The sequence below is a fragment of the Empidonax traillii genome, unplaced genomic scaffold (genome assembly GCF_003031625.1).
Source record: "Empidonax traillii isolate 1590-97213 ecotype Southwest subspecies unplaced genomic scaffold, ASM303162v1 scaffold1435:size109650, whole genome shotgun sequence".
Lineage (NCBI taxonomy): Eukaryota > Metazoa > Chordata > Aves > Passeriformes > Tyrannidae > Empidonax > Empidonax traillii.
In genome coordinates this window covers 74,983-98,796 of record NW_020956628.1, presented here as the reverse complement: position 1 = coordinate 98,796, position 23,814 = coordinate 74,983, and the positions used below count along the sequence as shown (strand labels likewise).

Genomic DNA, 23,814 nt, shown 5'->3' with positions numbered 1-23,814 from the left:
TTTAAAGTAGGTACTTTGAAGTCATAGTGATTTACCCAGCTCACCCTGGGTGTTGAACCTCAGATTTGTGTGGGAGAAAGATGATTTTATTTTTTTGCCTGGCATAGAGAACTGTCTGGGAGAGATTTGTGAGATCAAGGATGCCCGTAGACATTTGATGTGTAGTTCAGTGCTTGGATGGGGTGGTGTAGGAGAAACCACAGATGGAGCAGATTCTGGGACCCAGTGGGTTTGGCCATGGGGTGGGAATGTGTTTGTGCTTGTCCACCTGCCCCATGTGCTGGAGCAGTGGGGTGAGGGATCTGTCCTGCTTCCTATCCCAGCAAAGCACAGGGCTCTGTGCCCTGGGATCCCACCCTGTCACTCCTACAGTCAAGCACAGGATGTTTCAGAGTGTCCATGTAGGATCAGATCATGGAGAATGGCTGTCTGGGGTCAGCTCTAGGGCTGCAGCCCTCCAGGGTAAACACCTTTTTTATGGTGGGTCATATAAAATTCCGTTTCGGTTGTTCCTTAGAACCTTGTTCATGCTGATGTCACTAATGGCCTGTCAGGCCTTCCATCACTCACCAGTGATGGAACTCTGTTTCCAGGGGATTTGTCACTAGGCTTGAAGGTTTAGGTTCTGTCAGGAGTGTGACAGACATTTAATAACAATCAATAGCGTAATGGACTTTGTTACAGCTTTTACCTATTTTTTGAGCTGTTGGGTTATTAGTTTGTTTTAATAGAGATGAAGCTTTATGGGATTTTTCAGGTCCTGCTCAGGAGTGTAGAGGTTCAAATTGTGAGAGTCAGACTGGAGATGCTGAAGGAGGCAAGACTATTTACGTGCTAGCAGAAGTGCTGGATACCCAGTTTTTTGAAAATGAGTCTCTCTTGGTGGAATTAGGAATCTGTAAGCCTGACAGTGGGAACAGTCCAGGTGTTTGGAAACACTCATCTCTTATGTACATAATACTGTAGTTCCAGTTGCTGCCTTAACTGGTTTTGTTATTCTAGCAGTGCACTCTAAATCCGGAGTAGGGCACTTAAGTTGTAAGTCCATTTGGAAGTTTGGGTTCCGGGTCGAACTTTCATGGGAGGTCTGTTTTAGGGATTGGGATACAGCTTAACTCTAAGGTCCAGAGTGGATCTTTTAAAGATTTAACTGTGTGCCTGTGGATATTCTTTCTGAGAAATGAGAAATTGAATTTCCTGGAGGACGAAACATCAATGTTCAGGGTGCTGATGAACAGAAAAAGTTCAGAGGATGCAAACTTAGTATATGGGGTCTTGTGTTCCAGCTACACTTCTGGAAAAATAAACCCCTGCGGTTAAGTAGTTAGTAATGATTGGTGTGTGTGATCCCAGATTGATTACCTTTGTGTGCAGGAAACACAGAGCAGTCAGGATATGGGAGCAGCAGGCACAGCGTGATGCTGCTGCTGGGGAGGAGCTGCAGTCACCTGGGCACGCTGCAACAGCACTTCTGCTCGCTGAAGTTAATCAGAAGCAGCAACAGTCCTAAGTAATTTCTTTCCCCCCCCCCGAATTCTTACTGTTTGAAGCATGAATACTGCATGTGAAAATTGAGAGGGTTTTCTGCAATCCTGTTTTAGAAACAAGGCTTTAAAAGAGAACTTGTTATTTTGGTTTGCCTGTTCTCTAGTTCAGCCTGTGTACTAGTACTGTGCAGAAATTGAATCCTGAAAACAGTAACATTCTTTATCTGGCTGTTCCTTAGACATATTTTAGGGGTCACAAGTTAAATCCCTAGTTGTGACATGAAGAGCAATTCCTTTTGGGGCTGTGTCCTTCCTGCCACAGCAGAGTGAGGGTGGTGGTGTTGGTATTGAGGCTGCATTTGGTGCTTCAGAATATTGAATAAGTTTCTTTCTTAAGTCAGAAGGCAAAGCTCATGGCAGGCAATCAACGATCCTTCACATTAGGACCGAATTTGAAGCACTGCAAGTGTTTCCAGGTACACCAGAGTGCTGTGGATGTGCAGAAGGCCATTTGAGGTGACCCAGCCCGTTGTACTACCTGATTTCCCTCGTGGGTGTCCCTGCCTTTGCTGTTCCTGTTGGGATGATGAAAATCTTTATGGCTCACTAATGACCCAGCTGTTTGTAAGCGGCCACACAGAGGCCCTGTGTCACGAGTTGCCTGAGGCTGCCTCCATGCCTGGATTCCAAAGGTCAGGAAATTTGCAGTAGGTGTTGCTCCCACTCTATGGATTTGTTGGGATTGCAGTGTGTAGAGTCTTCTGTAGGAATATCAGTGAACACTTGGGTGGGGTTTCCCTTGGGCAAATGGATGTGGAAGGTGATTACTTCTGATAGTCTCAGTCTGGAAGTAACTCGGATATAGCTCCAATCTCTGCGTATCTGAGTGCCGAGCTTGGATAAAGGGAGAAATGCCTTGGGAGTTCTTGGTCCTGTCTCACAGGGCTTCGTGTGATCAGCAGCAACGTGAGGGATAGATTAAAATGCCAGTGAAGCTTGAGCCGTCTTTGCACTATGAAGAACTTGATTTAATTGCCTGGAGATGGTGGAACATCATCCAGATGAGGGAAGTGTTTTAAAACGGATTTATAGTATTCTACGAAGATCTGTGAAAGATTTCACTGTAAGTTTATTCCTCTGCTTTGGTGGAGAACAGATACAGGAGAACTTGAATGTCCAGCAGTGTTGTATTTTCAATAAGGAATGTGTTTACTTACCTGCCTTAAAGGACCCTGAGAGGTGAGTTTCAAATTCCCATAACGCTTAGTGCTCCATAATAATGCACAGGGTGTTCAGTGTGATTCTTGAGGACACGAGTTTACTGCCTCATGAGAGTCACTCCATCTTAGTGGTGGCCTGATCTCATCCCTTCAGGAGCAAAAAGAAGGCTCGTCACAGGACCCCTTGGAGATAAAGCTCTGTAAAGCCAGGCATCTTCCTGAATGATGATGATCCAGTTTTTTATATACATTGTATGTCATGTTCAAGTGCTTTTTTTCCCCTTGTTTTTAATGAGTAGTTTAATTCTGCCTAAATAATGAGGATGAAAAGAGATGAGCCATGTTTTTCATACCAAGGGTGAGTAGTCACCACATCATGTGAATTGTTAGTTGGCCATGTTTTACATGAATGAAGGGGAACCAATTTCACCCTCTTTAATCTTTGGTATTACAAGCATAGATTACGTTATGCTGAGTTCATTGACTCTTCAGGTTCATTCTGGAGTGTGTTTTATGTGGCTTTTTCCTTTCAGTCAACAAAGGAACAAAGATTTAAAGGTTTGTGTCAGGTGCTTTGGGGATGTAGGTACTGTAAATATTCCAGGATCAATTCACTTTCTTCTGTTCAACACCTGTCAGGCCAGCTCACTGGAGCACTTGGAGCAGGCTGGTGTCCCGTTCCTGGAAGCTGTGCTGTCCCCTGTCCCTCCCTGTGCCATTACCAGGAGCGCCACCTGCACTCCTGGCACCAAACTTGTGCCAAGTGTCGCTGTCACCCACCTGATGCTTGCTGGAGACAGGGACCCCACAGTCCCCCTGAGGTTTTTAATTTCCTAAAATTTACAGAAAACAAAAGGACTGGGGGAATCGGAGTTACTGTTGCTGCGTCTGAAGCCTTGATGTGTCTCTTCAAATACAAGATCTCTGCTTCAATGCTTTGATGATTGAATAGAAGAATATGAAGTTTTATATTCTTTACTTCAAAGCTATAGTGGGAACAGTAAACTATGTAATCAAAATCCCAGAGGAAGGTGTTCATAAGCCCAGTGGTGCAGAAAGGCAGAGAAAGACGTTTCTTCTGGTGCTTGTGCTGAGGAATTTTCTAAAGACCTTTTCTTCTCCACTCACATGTTCCTGCGTGAGGCCTTTTAACTGTCATGAGAGCCAGAAGAAGTGATTTCTTAGCAGATAAAGGTTGTGACTGTTTGTGGTTGTTTAGAAACTGTTTTCTGTAAGTCTTTTTGGCCTGGAGAGATTGCCTGTTGAGAGTCATGTGGTGGATGGGACAGAAGAACCAGAGCTGAAGTGTCAAAGCATGGCCACGTTGCAGGTTGGAGGCCAAAACTGAGGAAATCCCATGACTCTTTAGGTCAATGTCGTGTTCCCTGGGCCAGGTCACTCTAAAACACCCATGGACAAACCTTCAGGTCTGTGGGGATTCGGAGCTGTGCAGGTCTGCCCACAGGAGGGAAGGTGGAGCAGTGATGCTGGTTACCTGTGCGAAGGAACGGCACGTTTGCAGTGGCTGAAATGTCACTGGCAGATTAAACCTCTGTCTATGAACCAGAACAGCAGCTCTGCTGTAATTGCTCTACCTTAAGGACTGGGGTTCCCTGGCTTTAGGGCAGGATTTGGGTTCTCTCTGACTGAAGGTGGTGTGTCACAGGTGTTACTAAAGTTCCTCCTTTTGTTCTCTCCTTTAATTGATAACGACCATTTCCCCAGAGAGCAAATTTTTTTCTTGTTTCCAGTTGTCCTGTTGTGGACTAAATTAAAATCTTGTGCTTTCCTTCAGGGCTGTCAAGAAACAATCCCATTCCTCACACATACAAAGTGGCCGCAGCGCAAAAACCTGGGGTGGTGTGAGGGGATCGATGCTCTCCAGACCTGCAGGGACAGCCTGGGAGTGGTTCCTTGTACTTGGGTGATTTCACAGTAAAGTGATCAGCTGTTAGAGGAAACATTTTTCTTCCTCCTCGGAGTGTGATTTGTTTGAAGAGAGGGGCCTGCATTTGCTGTACGAGGAGGTTTCACTGGGATGTGTGAGTGGGCAGGCAGTTCACTTTCATTTTTAACTAACCAGCTATATTTGTTATCTCAGAAGCCTGCATTAATAACAGTGTCAGTGCTAAAGGGAGTGCTGCCTAATTAACTGAAGCATCTTGGTGGTGGCAAAGACATTCCATTTGTTGGACAACCCAAAGTGGGGGGTGTAAAGGGCTTGTTTTTTGAGAAATACATCTTTCTGCAGACTGGTTGTCTTACATGTGCATGTCAAGTTGGACAGCCAGCTGAGAGATGCAGTGTCAAGCAAGTTTTTTTTTAAATTCTTGGCTGCAAGATGGGTGAAAGTGTTGGTTGTCAGCTTCTCAAAGCGAGTGGGTTTGTGGTGTAGAAGGAAGGTGAGAATTATGGCTCCCAGCGTAACGTTGCCAAGTGCTCACTCAGAAGCTGCTGCCGATGTTTCTGCTCAGGACAAAGAAACTGAGTTTGGAAAATGCCAGTGTGTGGTAGTAGGCATGTGTAGGAAATAGCTCTGCTTCCCTGCAGACTGCTGTTGTGATAGTTCCTCCTTCCTTCTGCCTTGCCAGCACGGTGCTGACCAGCAGCCTGCAGCAAAGATAAGGTGCTAGGGGAGGCACATCCATGGAAATATCAGTAACAACCACACTCTTGGTAGTTTTGCATGGCTGGAATACTTCCAAAATGCAGTTTGCTGGGTTTACCTGACCTACCCCAGTAGCCTCTCAGCTAGGGCTTTGACAGTGGTATTTATTAAGCGTGAAAATAGAGACCTTGGATGTCACAGATTTACTGGACCAGCAGTCTTTGATCCGAGGGATTGCTTTGGCAGGGGACAAAAATAGCACTTATTTTAGCAGTGAAAATGCACATTTGTACTGGTACAGACAAGGTTCTGCACTCCAGCAGTGCCACATGCTTTGTGAGCTGCCAAGTGACCTTCCCAGGTTGGATTTAGGTCTTGGCATGTTTGGGACTGTTGCTGGGTGATCCTGGAAGCAGTGGTAGGGAATGTGCAGCCATTTGTTCCTCTGACTGGGTTTAAAGCGATGCATCCCATGGAATCCCTCTGAAGGAGGATGGTTACACCTGCACTAAATCCCCAGAGTTACACCAGCTGTGAAACACAGCAGCTTTCTGCAGTGGTTTCTTATGAAAGGCATCATCAGGTCATTCCACCTGTGTTTCCCTAATGAGTAAATTAAATCTGTGGAAGTGATGCTCCATCCCCCTGTGGAATTGCCTGTGGTTTGAAACAGCTTCAGGTGCAGCTTCTGGGAGTCTGAACTACCACATGCTCTGAGAGGCTGAAGTACAGCAAAGTAGCTGATAATGTTGGGTGAAAGTGGATTTATTATTTCTCTGCATGCAGTAGCAGTTGACTGTATCCTGTCCATTGTGCTGACCCTTGCCAGGATTAGATACTTAAAGATACCTCTAAGGTACTGTCTCTGTTTGGTGCTTCACACTGACCTCTGATATTTGATGATTTCTCTCTAAATTTAACATCTAAATTAACATTCCTCTCGAAATTTAACAAATTGCTTTGTCTTGGAAAATATTTCTCAAATTATTTATGGTTCTGTTTGAATTCCACTTTTCCAAAGTGAATACCTGTAGGTAGTTCACAGTAGTTGATGCTTTTAAATTCCTTGGGCTTTGATTCAGTGTTAAGTGTTAACTAAAACGATGGTTTCCACATTTGTGTATGAAGTAACAGCAAAGAGAAGACCTGCAGGAAGAGGTGTTAACTTTAGGAACACATTTTACAATTCTTTTTCTAGAGGAGACTGTGTTTATGTTCTCAGCAGTGATGCTGTGTAGCAATTTTCCTGCAGTGGGAGACGAGCAAGTGCAAATGGAAACGGAGAATTGAAACAAGTGTGGATGAGAGTCAGTAAGGTCTCTCCCCCCTTCCACTTCTGAGTAACACAGAAACCATCCCAAGGGAAACAGAGGAGAAAACCACAGTGCCCAAAGTCCAAGCACTGAAACCTCTTAGTGCCTCTTTGTGAGGGAACAGTTGCTTTCCTTCAACATCCTCATTAGCTGCATGAAATGAAGTAACAGCCAAGATTGGGTTTTTTTTCCCAAGATGCGAGAAATCAAAGGGTCCAAATTTGAGGAAGCTCTAAAACCGCAGCCAAACCGTGTGGCTGGTGTTCAAACTCGGGCCTGTTCAGTTATTCTCTGTCTCTTTTAGTGGCCTTTCAAAATACTGCACAGCTCTGCGTGTCCTTTGCATTTTGCAGCAGCATCAAGTACATTCCAGCACTGATATCTGGCACTGCCTGGCTGGGGTGTAAACCTCAGCAAGAGCTGCAGGGTCAGCTGAGATGTTCTCTTCACCTGTCTTCAACAAAAATGTTTTGAGGAATTGGACTTGAATAATACATGAACTTGTGCCGGACCTCTGCAAGGTCATTCTGTGCTCCTCTCAGTGAGGGGAGAACCCAGGGAAAACCAGTGTGATAACGGTGATCAAAGTGGCAGATGATACTTGAAGTTCAGAAAGCAGAAATCCAGTTGTTCCAGGGGTTTTCTGAGGTGACCAGAGATGCTCTAGAAAGCAGCTGAGGATGTAGGTAAGGTGTGTCATTGGTATCTTGGATGGTGAGGTGAGTACTGGGCAGAAAACCTTAGTTTGGTACAAAAACAGGAAGGAAAAAACCAAAACTATAAGAGGATGCTTGGTAACTGTAGTATTTGACCTCTCACAAGGTAACAGCTCCTCATGGGACTTGTTCTACTGGTTTTTAGCTGTTTTCTCAATAAGGAAGTGCTCAGTTTGACCTAGAAAAAGCAATTGGGTCCAAAGCAGAACTTCTCCTTGCATTGTGTGCTGTTCTCCTTTCTCTGCACTTTGCAGACGTGCCTAAAGCCACACTCAGGGGAACTTGTGTGAATCCCTTCTCTCTTGGGTGACATTCAGTAAATCAGGAAACAGAGGAAGAGGATGGTTTGGGTTCAGAAACAGCTGTACAAAGATCTTAGGAGTAAGGAGGCAACTGAGAAACCTGTGTTGGTTGATTGCTTTTCAGTTTTGAGGGTGTTCCTCAGGTGGGTGAATTGTTTTTATTGCGGATGAAGCGGGTTTTTATAAATCTAATCTTGGAAAACTAAACCATATTAAATATTGAGCTTTCCTGCGTAAGGAATTGTGGATAAAGAGGCATCCAGAGCGAAGAGCTCTGGGATGGATTTTGGTAATTCAAACCATGGCTGTGTTGGAAGTGTTGCCTGTGGAGGCTCCAGGGTACCCTCCTCTAGTCCTGTCATGTGTCCACTTGTGCACAAGCACAATGGAAATGTGGAGTGTTGTTCTGGCTCTGCATGAGGGTGGATTAGTCCTTCTAGTTGTGCTAGAGCTCTGCAATGAAAAGATTTGAAGAGGAGGGAAGAAGAAGAAGAAAGAGTTTTGTGTAAAGACATGTTTCTGCCACTGGGTTTGGCCAATTTACAAATATTATCGCAAGAACAAGTTGGTGTCACCTGGTTTGGGAGCTGTAATCATTCCTCTGTTCCATGCAGCTGAAGGAGGACATCAGGTGTTAGACCTTCTGAGGGAAAGGGTGGAAGTGAGTGTTTTGCCACAGAAAGTTTCCAGGGCGTGTGCTCATCTTTAACAGAATAGACTTGAAAAGGCTCAGAGGAGGGCAGTGGAGGTGCTGTGGGGATGGGTTCTGTTCAGGGGATGCTTAGCTGGTAGAGTAGGCCTTCCCAGCCTGGAAAAGGGATGTTGTGTGCCATAGATGCTTGTGAAGTGGGTGGTGTGAATGCAGTGCGTGGGCAGGAGCTGCTCACTGTGTCTTTCTGTGAATAAAGCCATCGCTTAAAGTTGGAAATCAATAGGCAAAAAAAACCCAACCCCCCAAAAAAAAGCTCACAAACCAAACCACCTGATGTGTGGTAGAAGCCGTGGGGTTTGTGGTCTCAAGCAGTTGTAGGTTGTGAAGGTTTATGGGGGTCCAAGAAGGTGATGAGCAGGTGAATAGAGCAGAGCTCCAGTGGGAGCTGCCACGTGCACAGGTCTCTGGGACAGAAGCACTGGGAGCTGGGAGGGAACTGAGGAGAAGGGTAACACACTCTGCTCCTCCCTGCCCTTCTCCAGTGCGGGCTGTTTAAGGCGTGAGACTGGGATAAACAACCTTTGGGCTTGACTCACAGCTCTTACATGCTGGTTTTGTATCCCTTAGAATTAAAAGGATAGTGTTCTCCAAGGGACTGCCTCATCAGGAGTGCCCTGTAGCAGCATTTCACGAGGTGTCATACAGAAAGAATTTAAAATATTTCTCCTGCAGTTTCATACTTTGCAGTTCTCGTTTATCTGAATTTAGCTACTTTGTGGTAGCCAGATTGCTGCTGCTCTCTTTTCTCCTCACCTCCATGGGCTTCTTTAGGCTCTAAAGCTGGAAAGAAGGGGGACCTTCTTACCACTGTCTTCCTCTCCAGACCATTTGTGTGGTGTCCAGCCACAGACCTGGGGAGACGTGACAGACACAGTGAGATGAATTCCTGAATTTGTGCCTGCACAGCTTGAGAGCCCCGTGTGCAGGTGTGCATTTCCTTGAAATCAGTCCTTGCTTGCTTGCAGCCAGGTTCCGCACCCTTTTATGGATTTCTTGGCTCAGCTCCCCCTGTTTCCTGGATAAGCATATAATCTGGAGAACCCAAGTTTCCCTGGCTGGGATAATATTGAGTCTTTTTCATGTTGCATGGAGAGTGTGCGTGCCACACTCGTGGGGGTAGGAGAACAGTTCCCTCCACTTCAGGGGAAGGAGGAGGGCTATATCTGCAGCAGAGTGGGGTGTTTAATCTGTGGCATCTGTCTCGCCACTGTCCCTGCTGTGACCGTGATGCCTTCCCTCCTTTTCTAGCAAGAGTTCTGCCAGCAGAACTTACGTTGGAAGTGCATGTCGCGTTTCCTGACAGATTTAGGCCTCGCGTGCTTGCAGAAGCTGCTCCTTTCCCAGCCCCGGGACTTTGGAGAGAGGAAGGAGCTGCAGGGCTGTGCTCTGTGTGCTCAGCCATTCCCTCTGGGTTACTTGCCCTGCCAGTGTGCTTCTCAAGCGCACCCAAGTCCTGCTGCTGTAAGGTCAGACTGAAGGCACTGAATGGTGTCCCTGTAAGGATGGGAAGGAGCCTGAACTTTGGGTTTCTGAAGATCTGGTTGGCTGGCAACTATTCGCTGGACAGGGAACATCCATCCTGATTTTATGCAGTCATAATTACAGCTTTATAGCATCAAAGGTAGCTTTAATCTGGGTGAAGCACTTCTCATATTGTCCTCTCAGAACACTTGGCTGAACTCAAAACAAAAATGAAGTACAGCGTGAATTGCTTAGAACTGTTTCCTCTCCATGCTTGGGCTGTAAAGATCTTTAAAGCATTTAATTAACCCCTAAACATCTAAGGATGCTCATTTCGCAGATGATCACACTTGCACTGTGGCAGCATTGGATGAAATGAGTTTTATGATGTTCCACAGTGAAGAGTAGCAGGCTGGAGGAATAAAAGCATAGGAGGAAACCCTGTCTAGCTGAAATTACTGTTCCTCTGAGCTCTGAGTGGTACGTGCTGAAAAAATGATTATGCACTGAACGGGAAATCTTTTCTTCTATTCCTTTGAAGCAAAATAATATCCTGACACTTCTCTTTATCCACTGATTTTTTTTGGAAAGCATTAATTAAAAAAAAAAAAATCACAACTACTTACATGGATCTGTAGTCAGTTCCCCGAAATGAATGCTCAGTATAGAAATCTAATAGGTAAAAGAAAGACATTTATTACAGAGCAGTTGGCATAAATTTGCTTCTAATGAGGATAAAATTCATGTAAATGAATAATTACAGTAAATTGTTGTAATTAGGATTTATTCATGACAAAGGTCTCATAATTATATAATCAACTTTTGGTGAATTAAGATTTATAGTCTGGACTCTTAATTCCGTTTTATTCTGTTAGAAGCAGGATTTGCTAGGGGAGGAGTGTTTTCAGGAAGCTGACTCGCTGCATGCTCTCAGCTATGGGTATTTCCAAGTTTCTTCTTGGAAAAGCTGGAAGGTTTCCAGTGAGATGCTGTAAACCACCAAAATTACTGTAATGTGGGGATCTAATAGTTGGAGGCCTTCCTGAGTGGACATACTGGATCTTCCTAAGAAATCACACAATTTAAAGATTGAAATTGGAATAGATTTTTTTCCCCCCTCTTGAGTTTTAAGAAGTTCTAGTTACAAATAAAAATGTTGTCTCCTTTCCAAGTTAATGCTATTTCATCGTAGACTTTTAAGGCTGATTCTCCTTGTGTGCTGTTGCACATCCTCTCTGCTACTACTAGAATTGAATAAAAGCAGCTGCTTTGCTGTGATTTGGCTCTTTTTGGCTCCAAGACAAGTCCTTCAGCCACTGCAGTCGCAACAGTCAGAGCATCCTCGGGCTGCTTTTAATTACAGCAGTGTCTGCAAGTATCCCTGAGGTTGGATCCCTGCATCTCCTCAGCTGGGGTTGGATTGACAAACATCCTGCGTGGCTCCCGGGGTTCTTTCCCCTGCATTGTGCTGCAGTGCTGGAGTGGCTTCACTGCTGCAGCGCTCCTGTCCCCAGGTTTCCTGTTCAGACCCAGGCTGAATCCCTGGAATCAGTTTGCCCTGCTTTCCCCAGCAGGGGTGAAAGCTCACACGAAGTCGTGGGGCCTGTTCCCCTCCAGGTGTGGGTTCTCTGCTGTAACCACCCACGAGTGGTTCAGGTGAGCGCGTTCACCCCTGTGCTTTGGGGCCTAAAACACACCTGATGTGTCAGCGGCTCGTGGGCAGCTTCCCAGAGTTTTGCAGCTACTGTCAAAATCTGGGAGTGGTCGAACCCTTGTTTATAATGCCGGGGTTAGATCTTGATTTTTGCATTATAAATTTAGGAGTGTCTTAGCTAGAGTTATTTTGTTTCCTTGTGTATGAAAGAAACCCAAAGCATTATACTTCTGAACATCAGAGTGCTTTCAGAGATGGGTCTTAGAGAATGTACATTCTTTTTTGTTTGTTTTTCCTTTGGTGTTCTCAGAACCTCACATGAACTTGGGGCAATCCTGTTTCCCCCTTTCCTCTCTGCTCCTCATGTAATTAAGGCTGGGAATCCAGGTGCTCCAACCCTGATTTAATAAGTGTCTTTGAGGCCATTACTGAATATTCTGACCACTGATAATCCTGGTTTTGGGAGTCTGAACACGCATGGAATCCACCCTTGCCTGGTGGGCTCTCAGGTGTAGCTGTTTGCTGTGCAGTCCTGTTCACCTGTGCCCAAAGGAGGGGATATCATGATGCAGATGCCCAGCATCCTGTACCTGATCCTATCCAGTGTTTAATTCCATTTCTCTGCTGGAAAAAACAGATAGCATTTAAGTACTCAGGTGTTTAGTGGAGGTTTTATTCAGGATTGCACATTATGTTCTCTGCTGCCTTAAGTAATTAAAATTGCTTCACTGCAGCCATGCAAATGAAATAATTGCAGTGTGGCCTGGAATTAACCTGCACTGGGAACTGACTACCTTGGCCCTTTGCTGTTCTCTCTCAGCCTTTTCACGAGTTTTTTTAATATAATCAACCATATACATATTTTCAAATACCGTCCTGCTTGATGTTGATTAACATATTCTGTGCACAGTCCGTCAGTGGGATTTCATTTTGTTTTCAGTATTACATTTTGATTTGGTTGGAGAGACCTAATATTTTGCTTTCAGTCACCCTTTTGGCTGCTTAAAAATTTGAAAGTCAAATCTCCTGCCCACCACAGTAATTAAAGATTGGAAGAAAGATTTGTTGGACAAATAACGCACACACAGTGGAGTAGGAAGGCGTGCTGAGTTACACTTCTCTTCTTACCTTTAACAATGCATGAGCATTAGGGCACAGAAGAGGTGTGGCACCTTTTGCTGTTTCATTGCAGTGAAGTGCTTTGAAGAGTTCCACAAAATGAGATGTCAGCTCTCCTGTGCCTCCTTTTCCTGGGGAGAGGCCAAGCGTGCTGCTATTGCTGATGTCATTTGTCTCCTTGAACAAGGCTTTGTTGCCTCTCCCTCTTCCCTCTTTTCTCTTCTCCTGCTTTTTTTTTTTTGTGTCATTCTCAAGATTCAAGGGGATCCATCGCTTGGGAATTCATCGTTTCCTGGAGGAAATGATGGTCAGGAACTTGCAGGTACAGCTGAGCTCGGCTGCAGCCCGTGTGGCAAAGACTTTTGGGTGACCTGCTGATTCCACAGCTCTTACCTCTCCTTTCTTTTGTGCCTCCCAGGGTGTTTCAAAGATGACCGAATTGTGTTCTGGACGTGGATGTTCTCCACGTATTTCATGGAGAAATGGGCCCCCCGGCAGGACGACATGCTCTTCTACGTCCGCAGGAAACTGTCCTATGCCGGCGGGGAGAGCGCGGACGGCAAAAAGGTGAGCAGGGACGTGTTTGAACGTGGGAAAGCTTAGCCTGGCGTGGGGGTTGGTGCTGAGGAGTGCCTGACACATCTGAAGAACTACAAACCAAGGGTGAGGAGCCTCCAGCTCTGCCCACCACACGGTGTTAACGCAAAGCTGACTGTGGAGGGAGTACTGTGGTTAATGCTATGAACACCAGCAGCATGTGAGGGACCTGCACTGTCACAGACTGGGGGAAAGCAGAAAGCTTGCTTGCTTTTTGGGGGAGTTGACTTGGTTTTGTTTTTTTGATGGTGATGCTTTATAAATTTGAAGTGTAAATCTGTAGAAAGGGAGGAAAAAGGAGAAGGAAGATGGTCACTCGTATTCCTAGAAGAACCCTGCCTGAGATACCAGAGAATCAGGAATTAACACCTGTTGGTACTCAGTAGCAGAGTACAAACAGCCTCCTGGAGCTGGGATGCAGCAGTGAAAAATAGCGGGAAAATACTGTATTCTCATCATCTACACTGAGGACGACACCCCCTCCTAAAAAACTCCTGCTCCTTGCAAACACATAATCAAGTATCCTCGAGCTGCTGATTAACCTCTGTTTAACACATTCATCAGCTTCAAGTGTTGGAACCTCTTGTGGAGAGGATTCAGTGACATAAAGCCTTGCATTTGCTCTCAGAGCTTTACTGAAGCCTCCTAAGAGCACCATAAATAATTTTTATTTGTGAGGAGGTTTCATAAGAAGTAGTTACTGCAAAATCAGCATTAGTGATTTAGTGTAACAGCTGGGCTGGGGAGTGGGCCTTGTAGAACACGCAGCATTTTGTAACTCCTCTTGGCTGCTGGCATTTTGCTTGACCTCTGAGAATTGAACCTTTCCTCTGACTTTGAAGTACTTCAGGTGCTTTGTGAAACTTCATAGTTGGTGACTCTTTGGTACCTGTGCAGCCTTGCTCCTGTTTGATTTTAGCTGACTGCTTTGCAGTTCCAGCTCCTCTTTTACCTGATTTTTGAGCCTGTCCAGCGCAGTAAGACACCAAAAAACTACTCCTACTCTTTGAATTATGACTGCATGGGTTTTTATTTTACTTTGTAGTTTTGGACATTCTTTCATGAAAGATGATGTCAAAATAGCAAAAAGTCATATCATGAAAGGGGAGGGAACAAGAGACTGGTACCTGTAGAAACCAGATAGAACTGTGAGCCTCCCTGCCACCCACCAGAGTGTTCTGGCTGTTTGTGTGAGTGCTGACAGTGGCGGTGTTTGTTCCCTGGAGGACACACTCACGTGGTGTGTTCACATCATCTGCATGCCCTGGTGTGATGGGCTGTGTCAGTGGGAAACAAATATCCATTCATCCAGGGTTTTCAGGTTTTGCCCTGTGTGACTTCAAGCAGTTCCAGTTCCACAGGTTTTTTTTCTGTGCTTACTGGAGCTGAAGAGTGTCAGCAGTAACATTTGATTTTAAGTTGAAGTGCACTAGAGGATAAGCAGGGAAAAACCTGGTAGGATCAAGATTAGAGGCTCTGTTCAGTTTTTAAGGCTGAATGAGGAGGGCTTTGGATTCAGCTTAGTCACAGCAGCTTGAAGCAATAAACTGTGATTTGGTACCATTTGGTGTGTCAGTAGGTGCTGATGGTGAACTTCTCTACCATCCTAAATTTCACTTTTAAAGGCCTTTTAAATTTCTGCTTTGCAGACCCTCTGGTCCAAGGGACTTTCCATTTGCTTCTCTTTTTCCATCCCACCAATTTCTAAACTGAGCATATACGGCTGAAACAGCAATTAAGCTCCTAAAATGTGAATGCCAGTGCAGAGCTGCCATCTCCAGTTCTGGCCTGTCTCCACTGCACACTCTGGATCCCAGAGAAGGGCATCAGTTCCGTGTTTCCTTGGCGTGTCGCAGTAACACTCTCGCAGTTTTTCTTGCCAAGTTTTGAAGATACTTCTTCTCTCAGTGCCTTTAAACAAAACCCTGTGTCAGGTTCTGTGCAGGCCAGGGCACTGTGGAGTGTAGCTTTTCCCAAGGTTAAGGAATTTAGTAGGCTTTTGTGAGGTGGAATCCCTTTGAGTTGTGGCTGTTTATTAAGTCAAGATGCAAGAACCCCTTTGCTGCTGCCTCACACGTCAGCTGATGTGACCTGCTGGCAAATGTAAGCTCTGATCCTCACACTTCCAAAGATTCCTGGACATTGTCTAAACCTACAGCTTTGAAAGGTTAACATGGTTGGACTTGGGATTCTGATTTTAAAGTGGTGTTAGGTCAAGGTGGAATGTTTCTGGCTCTTTCTTTGGAGTCTATAAAGGATTATGCTTTGTTATCTTTCTGTAGAGAGCAGCTTTACTTTGCCCTGAGACTGTGGAAAATGCAAGTACATGGGTGTTACAGAGACAGCTAGGAAATGAAGGTAAAGCTTCAGTGACAGACCAGCAGGGCTGGGTTGTCTTCAGCCTTTCATCGTGCCTGCTCACCTGAAAAGGGTGCTGGATCTGTAGGGCAAAGCAATAAACAAGATCAATTTAAGACACCCTTGGTATATGTTCTGAGCTTGCCTGGATTTTGGAGTAGGTCCTGTTTCCTTCAGCACCCTGTGAATGTAGAGGAGTAGAGTTGCTGCCAAATGCAGGGGACAGTCATTGGGGCTGTTAAGTCCTCTAAAAGCTTAAGCTACTGATGTTGTGACTGCAGCTTCAGAACCAGAACTGAACAGGAGCCATGGTTTGCATGTTCCTGTGTGTCCGGACCTGTGACACAACAAATACTGGCTGTGGGGGGACACCACTCCATTTCCAAAGCTAAATCCACGGCAGTGCCACAGCACCACCTGAATGCAGCAGAGAAACAAATGGCCAAAAATTGCGTCTTTTTGACCAGATAAATTCTCTCGTCGGTCATGGGTGGCAAGTGGGTACCAGGCAGTGATGGCAGCACGTGCAGGTCAGTGCAGAGCCAGCTGTTGTACCCCAGCTCATTGTGAGACCTGATGAAGGAACCCTGGCGTTACCAGGTTGATATTCTGATTTTTCTGGAAGGAGAACAACATCTTCAGTGCAAGGATGCTCTCATCTCCTGCCCTATTTCCAGAGTGAATTCCCGTCTGAGGCAAAGCAAGTGTGCAGTTGAAACGTCTTCGTGGTGTCACAGTCAGTACACTCCAGACTCGGGAAGGGGTGTGGGCTGCAGGGGCATTTTTAATGAATTGCTTTATATTTCTTCCAGCCTCTGAGGAACTCATCTTAAGCAGTCAGAGGGGGTGACAAGAAGGCCGGAATCAGAAGTGAATTTGATATGAATTGCACTGACTCACGTGGCTGAGAAGGTGCTCTGTTCTCTGCCACGCTGAGCAACTTTGCTGGGAGGTGAAGAAGCCCAGACCCAGTTTCCCCATGTGATGAATTATGATGAATAATTCAGTGTCAGAAATGCAGCATATCTGTCTGAGGCTCTGGGGAGTTGAGGGGCAGAAGAGCACTGCTAGGCTGGGCTTGCACCCTGGAAAAGGTAGAGGGGTCTGCTTGGAGCTCCCTGAGAGCCTCAGCAGGTCACAAGTTGAGCAGAGCTCTTAGTGTGTTTGATCTGTGGGTGACAGCCAGCTCAGCCTGCTCACGAGAGGTCTGGGAATGTCTGGCTTCAGTGTTGAAATCAATATGCAGTTGAGTTGGAGCTCTGGAATATCATAACCGTGTCTCTAATAACAGCAGTAATTAAAACCTAAATGTCTAGTCTGTGCACCAGGGTGTTTCCCCTCCATTTTCTGGTCAGTAGCCCAGTTTATGCATGTCTGCATTCAACAGGGATGGTTTGCAACACTCTTGATTTCTTACCGTTCTGTAATGTTTCTTCTCCCATGTCCATTTGTGGTGTTATGGATGTAACATTCCATCCCAAATTGTGCTGAGTGGATTCAGCAGAAGCCACACTGGGTGTTGCAAAGAATTCCCACACCCTGTGTGACCTCGGATTGGCACATTTTTGCTTTCTCCTCATTTTTATGATGATAAACCTATGTAATAATGAATGAAGAAAGTGAAAATTCAGTGAGAAAACAGTCTCAAGGCCGTGCAGGATCCAACAAACCTGTGTTTGGTGTGTGTCCTCAAATGAGGGGATCAAGCAGTTTTCTGGATGCAGGAGAGAGTTTTCTGTCTTTGCAGATGGAGGAAGCTGCTGTTTCTGGCTGCCAGCTGAGGGTACAGATGGCCCTGTGTGCCTTTTACTCTTGTCTCGTTAGGGATAAATGGGGCCTGACTTTTGAACTTCGGTGCTCAGTAATCCCCATTCACGTGAGGTGATTGCTGCTATTTTAAGTCCTAAATTCGTGCAATAGATGTTGCAAAATGTGCTTTCCCATCCTGTTCTCTTTCTCACCAGTTCTTCTGTTGCAAAACTTTAACTAACTTGACTTCTTCAGAGTGGGAAATATTGCAGCTACTCTTGCAACCCCGTGGGGATTATTGACCCGAATGTGTCTCCCATTTACAGATAAGTGTGACAAAAGGCTTGTTTGCATTTCAGTTTAGAAAGTGTGTTTGTTGGTAGCTACCCATGAACCCCGTGGAGTCTGAAACATCTTCTTGCTGTTCTGCTTTATGCAGAGACACCAGAAATTAATCATCTTTTCAGATCGTTTAGTGCTCCTTCTCTTGGTTTGCCTTTTGGGTTATGCAAAGTGGCTGTGGGCACAGAATTCAAGTAATTAATACTGAAGTAAATGTTTTGAAATGGATGGGTTTGTCTGTAGCAGCACTTGGCCTCTTGCGCAGTGTACAGTCTCTGTTGCAGTGAGCTTTGTTTCAGCTTTACAGCTACGGTGGGTGTGGAGTTGCCATGGCTACTGGGCCATTTTCCTGCCTTTCTGTGGGCTCCAGAGTCTGTTCCAGGAGGATCAGGTGCAACCCCTGAATAATTAACAGGATCTAGGAAAGGGGACTCGGAATTGTCTTTTGGAGGGTGTTTTTCTCATTGTCCTCTGCAGTTACTGCCCATGAAAATTTCAGTAGCCATAATCCCAAGAAGAAAGCTCTGGATGACCTTGGTGTCTGCAGGGCTGTTTCTCACAAAGCCCTGAAGACACTCCCTGGGCATCCATGGTTTTATTACTTTCCTTTTTGTTAAAACCTGTTAGAAGGAATAAATGCAGCTGCTGTCCAAAACTGAGGTTCTCCTGCACAGACCCGCCTTTCTTCCCTGTTCTTCTGCACATCCCACGTTTTTCCCCAGTTCATTTCCACACAAAGCCTTGCACAGTCAGCAAAATCAGATCCTGACAGAAAACTAGGAAGCTCCACAACATGGAGCTTCTGGTGTCAGTTTTCTGTTTGCAAATAGGTGCCTTTAAGTAACAGTTCTCAAGGAGAGGTGACATTTCCTTAGCAGGTTGAAGTGGAAGTTTACCGGAGAGATTCTAAGAAGCTTCCTGGCCTGGGAGACCCTGACATTGACTGGGAAGAGAGTGTCTACTTGAACCTCATCCTGCAGAAGGTAACAGTGATGCTCATCTCATTGTCACGGGCTGGTTGTACTCCACAGGGTTGGGGGTAGGCTTTGATCTGTCCCCTTTCCTCCCTGGCTTGGAGGATTTGAACACTCCTGGAGGGTAGAAGGAAACATTGGCTTTAATTTTGCCTTTCAGAATCTAAGTGAACGTAAACTGAGATGTTTATTGTTTTCCTCAGAAAACTTCAGCTGTGAGCATTGAGGATGGGCTGAGTTTAATGCTCTGCCACAGAGTTTTACAAAAGGAAGGCTTTGTCCACTTTAATGGTTTTTGAGAGGGAAAGTGACTGTTAGACAAGAAATATTTCCATTGGAGTTCACAACGGTGGTGCAGCTAAGAGGGGAGGGGACTGCTAAGTGAAAATGCAGTGTCATGTGTTACACTGGGGGTTTGCTGCTCTTGACATCAGAACTTTAATAAAACTTTTTCTGGTGGTGGAAACATGAGGCACAAATTAATTTTTTAATTAACTCTTAAGTTGTTTGGTTATTGTGTGTGTTATTTTGGTGCTTAGGGATGTTGAACATTACTGTAGCCCCTCGAGATCCCTTAAAAGTTTGCTGATTGTGATCTCAGAATGGGAGACATTGCACACATCCTGGAAAACAAATTGTTTTCATTCTCCCCTCTTCCTCCCAGAAGTCTCACTGCAGAACTTCTCCGCAGAGAGCAGCTTCTGCTTTAATTTGATGCTCAGTAAAACCAGGATCCATTTGCCACCCTCAGAGTTCAGAGATGCTATTACAGCTGGGCTTTGCAGTCCAGAGCTGTGGCACTTGGGTCCTTGCAAGGTTTTTCAGGTTGTTGTCAGGCTGTGTCAGTGTGTTCTGACCTCTCTAACGTGTCACTTGTGTTCATCACTGTGTCTGTTTTTCCCATTTTGAAGGGAGATCTTTTCCATTTCTACCTTAGTGTGCTGAGGGGGGATGTGCTGCTCATTCCTCCAGCTGACAGGAAGCTCGTGCTAAACAAACAACATGGACAGGAGTGTCCTTACCCAGGGCTTGTGCAGCAGAGATTGCAGTGTCACTGGGTTGATGAACAAACACAGCCTTGAAAATCGTAGGAGGTTCGGCATCATAAAGAAAACGGCAACACTGAAACGTCTTAGTTTTTAGACAGCCAAAAAAAGAATGAGGACAGAATGTGTTCTGCTCCCTGCACATGAAGGTTTTGTTTTCCCAACTCTAACCCTCAGTTTCTCTCCCTGGTGCCCTGTTTTAGCTGGACTATGTGGTGACCTGTGCTGTGTGCACGCGCTCGGATGGAGGAGATATTCACATCCACAAAAAGAAATCTCAGGTGAGCTTCCCCTTCTGTTGCCGTGGATCAGAGGTTGGCATCCAGCATTACCTAGTCCTAAAAACTGCTCCAAAACCAGGGAGTGGTTCTCAAGCTGTGCTCTGACAGATGAGTCCTTGTAAGGCATCTCAGGTCCTTGGGTAGTGACGTTTCTTGCCACTCACCTAAATGGGAGATCTAAATGTCCTTTATGGCCCCTCTCACAAAATTGGGAAGATTCCTGCATGCTCTCAGGGTGAGTGTCATTGCCTGCTGGATTTGGGGGGGGGAGATGGAAGGTGGTGCTGAGGAGAGGGGAGCATGCCCAGCTGTTCCCCAGTCTGAGGCTAAACCTAAAACTGGGTTTAGCTTTAGTTTTAATGAGCCTTCAGGATAAATTTGTAATGTAGAACTGTTAGACAGTGGACAATTTACTGGTTACCGATGTATCTCATTATTTTATGAGATTCTCAGTTTCTCTCTTAAACTGCTCGTTCCTTCCATCTCCACACCAAAGGCTTTAATCACTTGCTTGTGTGCAGTTAATCCAGGGCTTAGCACAGTGGAGGACACTGAATAACAAGCATGAAGGGGATGGGAACAGGAAACCTGTGACTTCTTCCCTCAGTTTCCAGCAGATCTGGCAACAACTTCTCCTAGTTAGCAGAGATTCCTTAAAAGACTGCTGTTGCCTTTCAAAGACTGTTTTTTTCCCAGGCATTTCCATTCCCTTAGCTCATGCAGCTGCTTGTGTGGCTTGACAGAAATAAACCAGTGCTCTTAAATCCCTTAATTTTGTTTTACCATTTTAAAAGAACTTTCATTTTGCCTACAAACAAAACTAGCTCTGCTGATTATTGTCTCTGTAATTTGCATTGGTTAGGCACATAATTTCCTTCTTCTGGTGCTGTTGAGACACCACACTGCCCTGCTGATGTAAGCCAGTTATTTCTCATGGCTTATTTTCAGTTTTTACTAGTCCAAGTTTCACCCTCAGTTAACTTCTGCAAAATTTTTTTGAGAAAGATCTGTGAATGTTATTTGCAGATTTGAAAACTGTGAACAAGAGGTTGAGGGACATGCCCCCACTGCATGTGAGCAGTGTCTAGAATGAGGAGGAGGTTTTTTGTTCCTCACTCCTAGAGGCCCCTGCTGTGGCACTGCTTATAAATTGTTGGTGCAAGTATCATTTTTTGTTTCTGGTCTTGGAGCAACCTTGCTTTTTAATAATCTATATGTAAACGCGCATGTAGGCTTCATAAGTACGAAAAAGGCAAAGCACCCCTGTCATGCTGTAATATCCTGTCTGTAGTTATGTTTTGTGTTGAATGGATGCAGCAGGAGCGTCACAAGCCTGTCAGCCTGGGCAGATCCAGAGCTTTCAGCATGTCCACAGTGGGCTAAGATTTGACAGAGTTCTTTAACTCAAAGCTCTGTTTGAGCAGGGGTGAAAGCAAAGAAAGCTGCTTGGTATGAATTCCTTCTCTCTCCTTACCTACTTGCTAATCTTGTTGGAATGATAACATTTAAAGCCTTTAGCTATTTAAATACGTTTTGTGGTGTGAAGTCACCAAAGGAATTCAGGAACTGCTACAGAGGGAGGAGTGTGCAGGAGGAAGCTCAGTGGATAGAGAAAGGAGCAGAAGCAGAAGATGGGGATGAGAAACCCAGTGCTTGCCCTCCTGAGGGCCACAATTCCCATTCCTGGGGGAGGTTGGTCCTAGCGTGGCACTAAGCAAACAATAACAATTAAATTACATGAAATGGAGGGTATTGGGTCAGCTGCTCCACCGTCACTGTTGCTGTGTGTGTGCTCTTTGCAGTGACCTGAAAGCAGCTGGGGGTGGTTTTCTCCTTGCTGAAGTGTGGGATACCTCAGCTGTGCCTTAGGAGGGTGAGAGGTCAGCTCCACAGGGGGACATTTACTGTGGAGCCAGCAGTGTTTGATAACCTGCCTGTGAAAATCCAAGGATTTCTCAAGGGTCATTATTGCAAATCAGGCCGTAGGCAGGAACCAGCCCGGCTTTGCTTTTGCAGAGTGTCCAGCACCTCTAGTGTAAGTGAGCAGTGCTGGGCTGAGGTGTTTTGGTGTTCCTTGCCTTGTGTTCAGTGTGTCCATCCCTGAGACATTTAACTGAGAAGAGGTGTTTCCTCTGTGTCTTCCTCAGCAAGTGTTTGCATCTCCGAGCAAACACCCGATGGACAGTAAAGGAGAGGAGTCAAAGATCAGCTACCCCAACATATTCTTCATGATTGACAGCTTTGAAGAGGTGAGTTCCTTGTTGCAGCAGCAGCAAAGTTTTGTCCTGTACTGGTCTTATATCTGATTAGCTGGTTTCCTGTGCCTTACCAACAAATGTTCGTGGCTGATTGAGGGTTGTTGCAACTGCCCTGGGCCTGAGGACAGCCCTGGGAATCTGAATGTATTTCCATTTGAACGACTGCAGTTTGCCTCCAAGTGTTTCACCTTGGATCTCTGGCAGGTTTTCAGTGACATGACGGTGGGAGAAGGAGAGATGGTCTGTGTGGAGCTGGTGGCCAGTGACAAAAGCAACACGTTCCAAGGGGTGATTTTCCAGGGGTCCATCCGCTATGAAGCACTCAAGAAGGTCTACGACAACAGGGTAAGGAGCTTCTGAAGGACACTGCCCTTTGCAGCAATGGTGCTCTGACCAGATTGTCTTTGTGGCTGAGGCTCTCAGCTTTTTGTCCTGTTGGATCAGCCTTTTTCTGGCTTTGGAAGTTACCTGTAAGCTACTGCTTTTGACTCAGACTCCAAAAGGAGTGAAGGTGATCAATAGTCAAGAGCATGACACAGGAATGGACCTGAACAACAGTTTTCTGGGAGCCCCTTCATTTTCTTGAAGGATCATAGATGTTTCTAGTCTCTTCAGAGAAGGTATGATTTCCTGGCAGATCTGAAACTCTGGTAACTACCTTGCTCTGTATAAAGTGTATTTTTCTCCATTCTGTTTTGTGCTCATGGCTGTTTTCAGAAGACCACTGTGGTCTCACTGCCACAGAAAGAAGCTTTCTTTGCTTTCCTACAGAAACATGAAATGCTGCCAGCACTTTCAGCTTCAAATTCAGTACTTAGTGGTGGAATCAAGAGTCAATAAGCTTCTCAAATGGTTTGTTATGAAGACAATCCTGAGAGATCTTCAGAAACAAAAAAATTCCCACAATATCTACTGTGACTGTAAAATTCATTTCCCTTTGTTTCTACCCTTGTCAGGAGAGGTTCTCAATAATTTTCCTTTTCCCTCTTTTAAATGTGAGCAGTTAAACTCCTCTAGCAGCTTGAGAGAACATAAAAATTATTTCTTTCCCCCTGTCACCTTGTGACCTCACACAATCAGCAGGTGTGCTATTAAAATCCATGGGAATGCAGAATCACTGAAGACAACAGAAGAAGAAAGCTCTGCCATGGAAAGACAAGATTTGAGGTGGCAAAGCCATCTCGTAGCCCAGGAATGTCCTGACTGACAGCACAGCTGCTTGACACTGTTTTGTTAGATGGAGTAAAATTGATGGCTCTTCAAATACTCCACTACAGCCACAGGCAGAACTTGAAATTGGACTATTCTTTTTACAGAACTTTACAGAAGTAACCTCTCTATGCTTTTGAAGGTTACTTGATTTCAGTTGTTTCAGGGGAGGTTTAGATTGCATATTAGGAAAAATTTCTTCACCAAAACAGCTGTCCAACCCTGGCACAGCTGCCCAGGGAAGTGGTGGAGTCACCAGTCCTGGAGGGATTTACAGACATGGGGATGTGACACTTAAGGACATACTTTAGTGGTGGGCGGTCAGGGGTTGGGTTGATCTTAAAGATGTTTTCTAACCTAAACTATTCTACAATTCTGTAATTCTCAGTACAAAATGAGTTGTGCTCC

The 23,814-nt window shown here is 45.3% G+C and overlaps 1 protein-coding gene across 6 annotated transcripts in view; it reads left to right on the top strand.

Moving 5' to 3' along the window:
- Positions 1-23,814, top strand: part of KIAA0930 (KIAA0930 ortholog) — a 38,816-nt gene that overhangs the window by 4,229 nt on the left and 10,773 nt on the right. For 5 of the 6 annotated variants that reach the window (XR_003573868.1, XR_003573866.1, XR_003573867.1 and 2 more), the window contains exons 2-6: positions 13,011-13,159; positions 18,514-18,621; positions 19,862-19,939; positions 22,087-22,188; positions 22,402-22,542. Coding sequence is in view for 3 of the 6 variants with exons in the window: in XM_027907299.1 (XP_027763100.1) it covers positions 13,011-13,159; positions 18,514-18,621; positions 19,862-19,939; positions 22,087-22,188; positions 22,402-22,542 (578 nt within the window). In the remaining 3 variants the exon portion in view is untranslated. The remainder of the gene's footprint in view (positions 1-13,010; positions 13,160-18,513; positions 18,622-19,861; positions 19,940-22,086; positions 22,189-22,401; positions 22,543-23,814) is intronic. The other variant, XM_027907298.1, reaches the window with a different exon arrangement.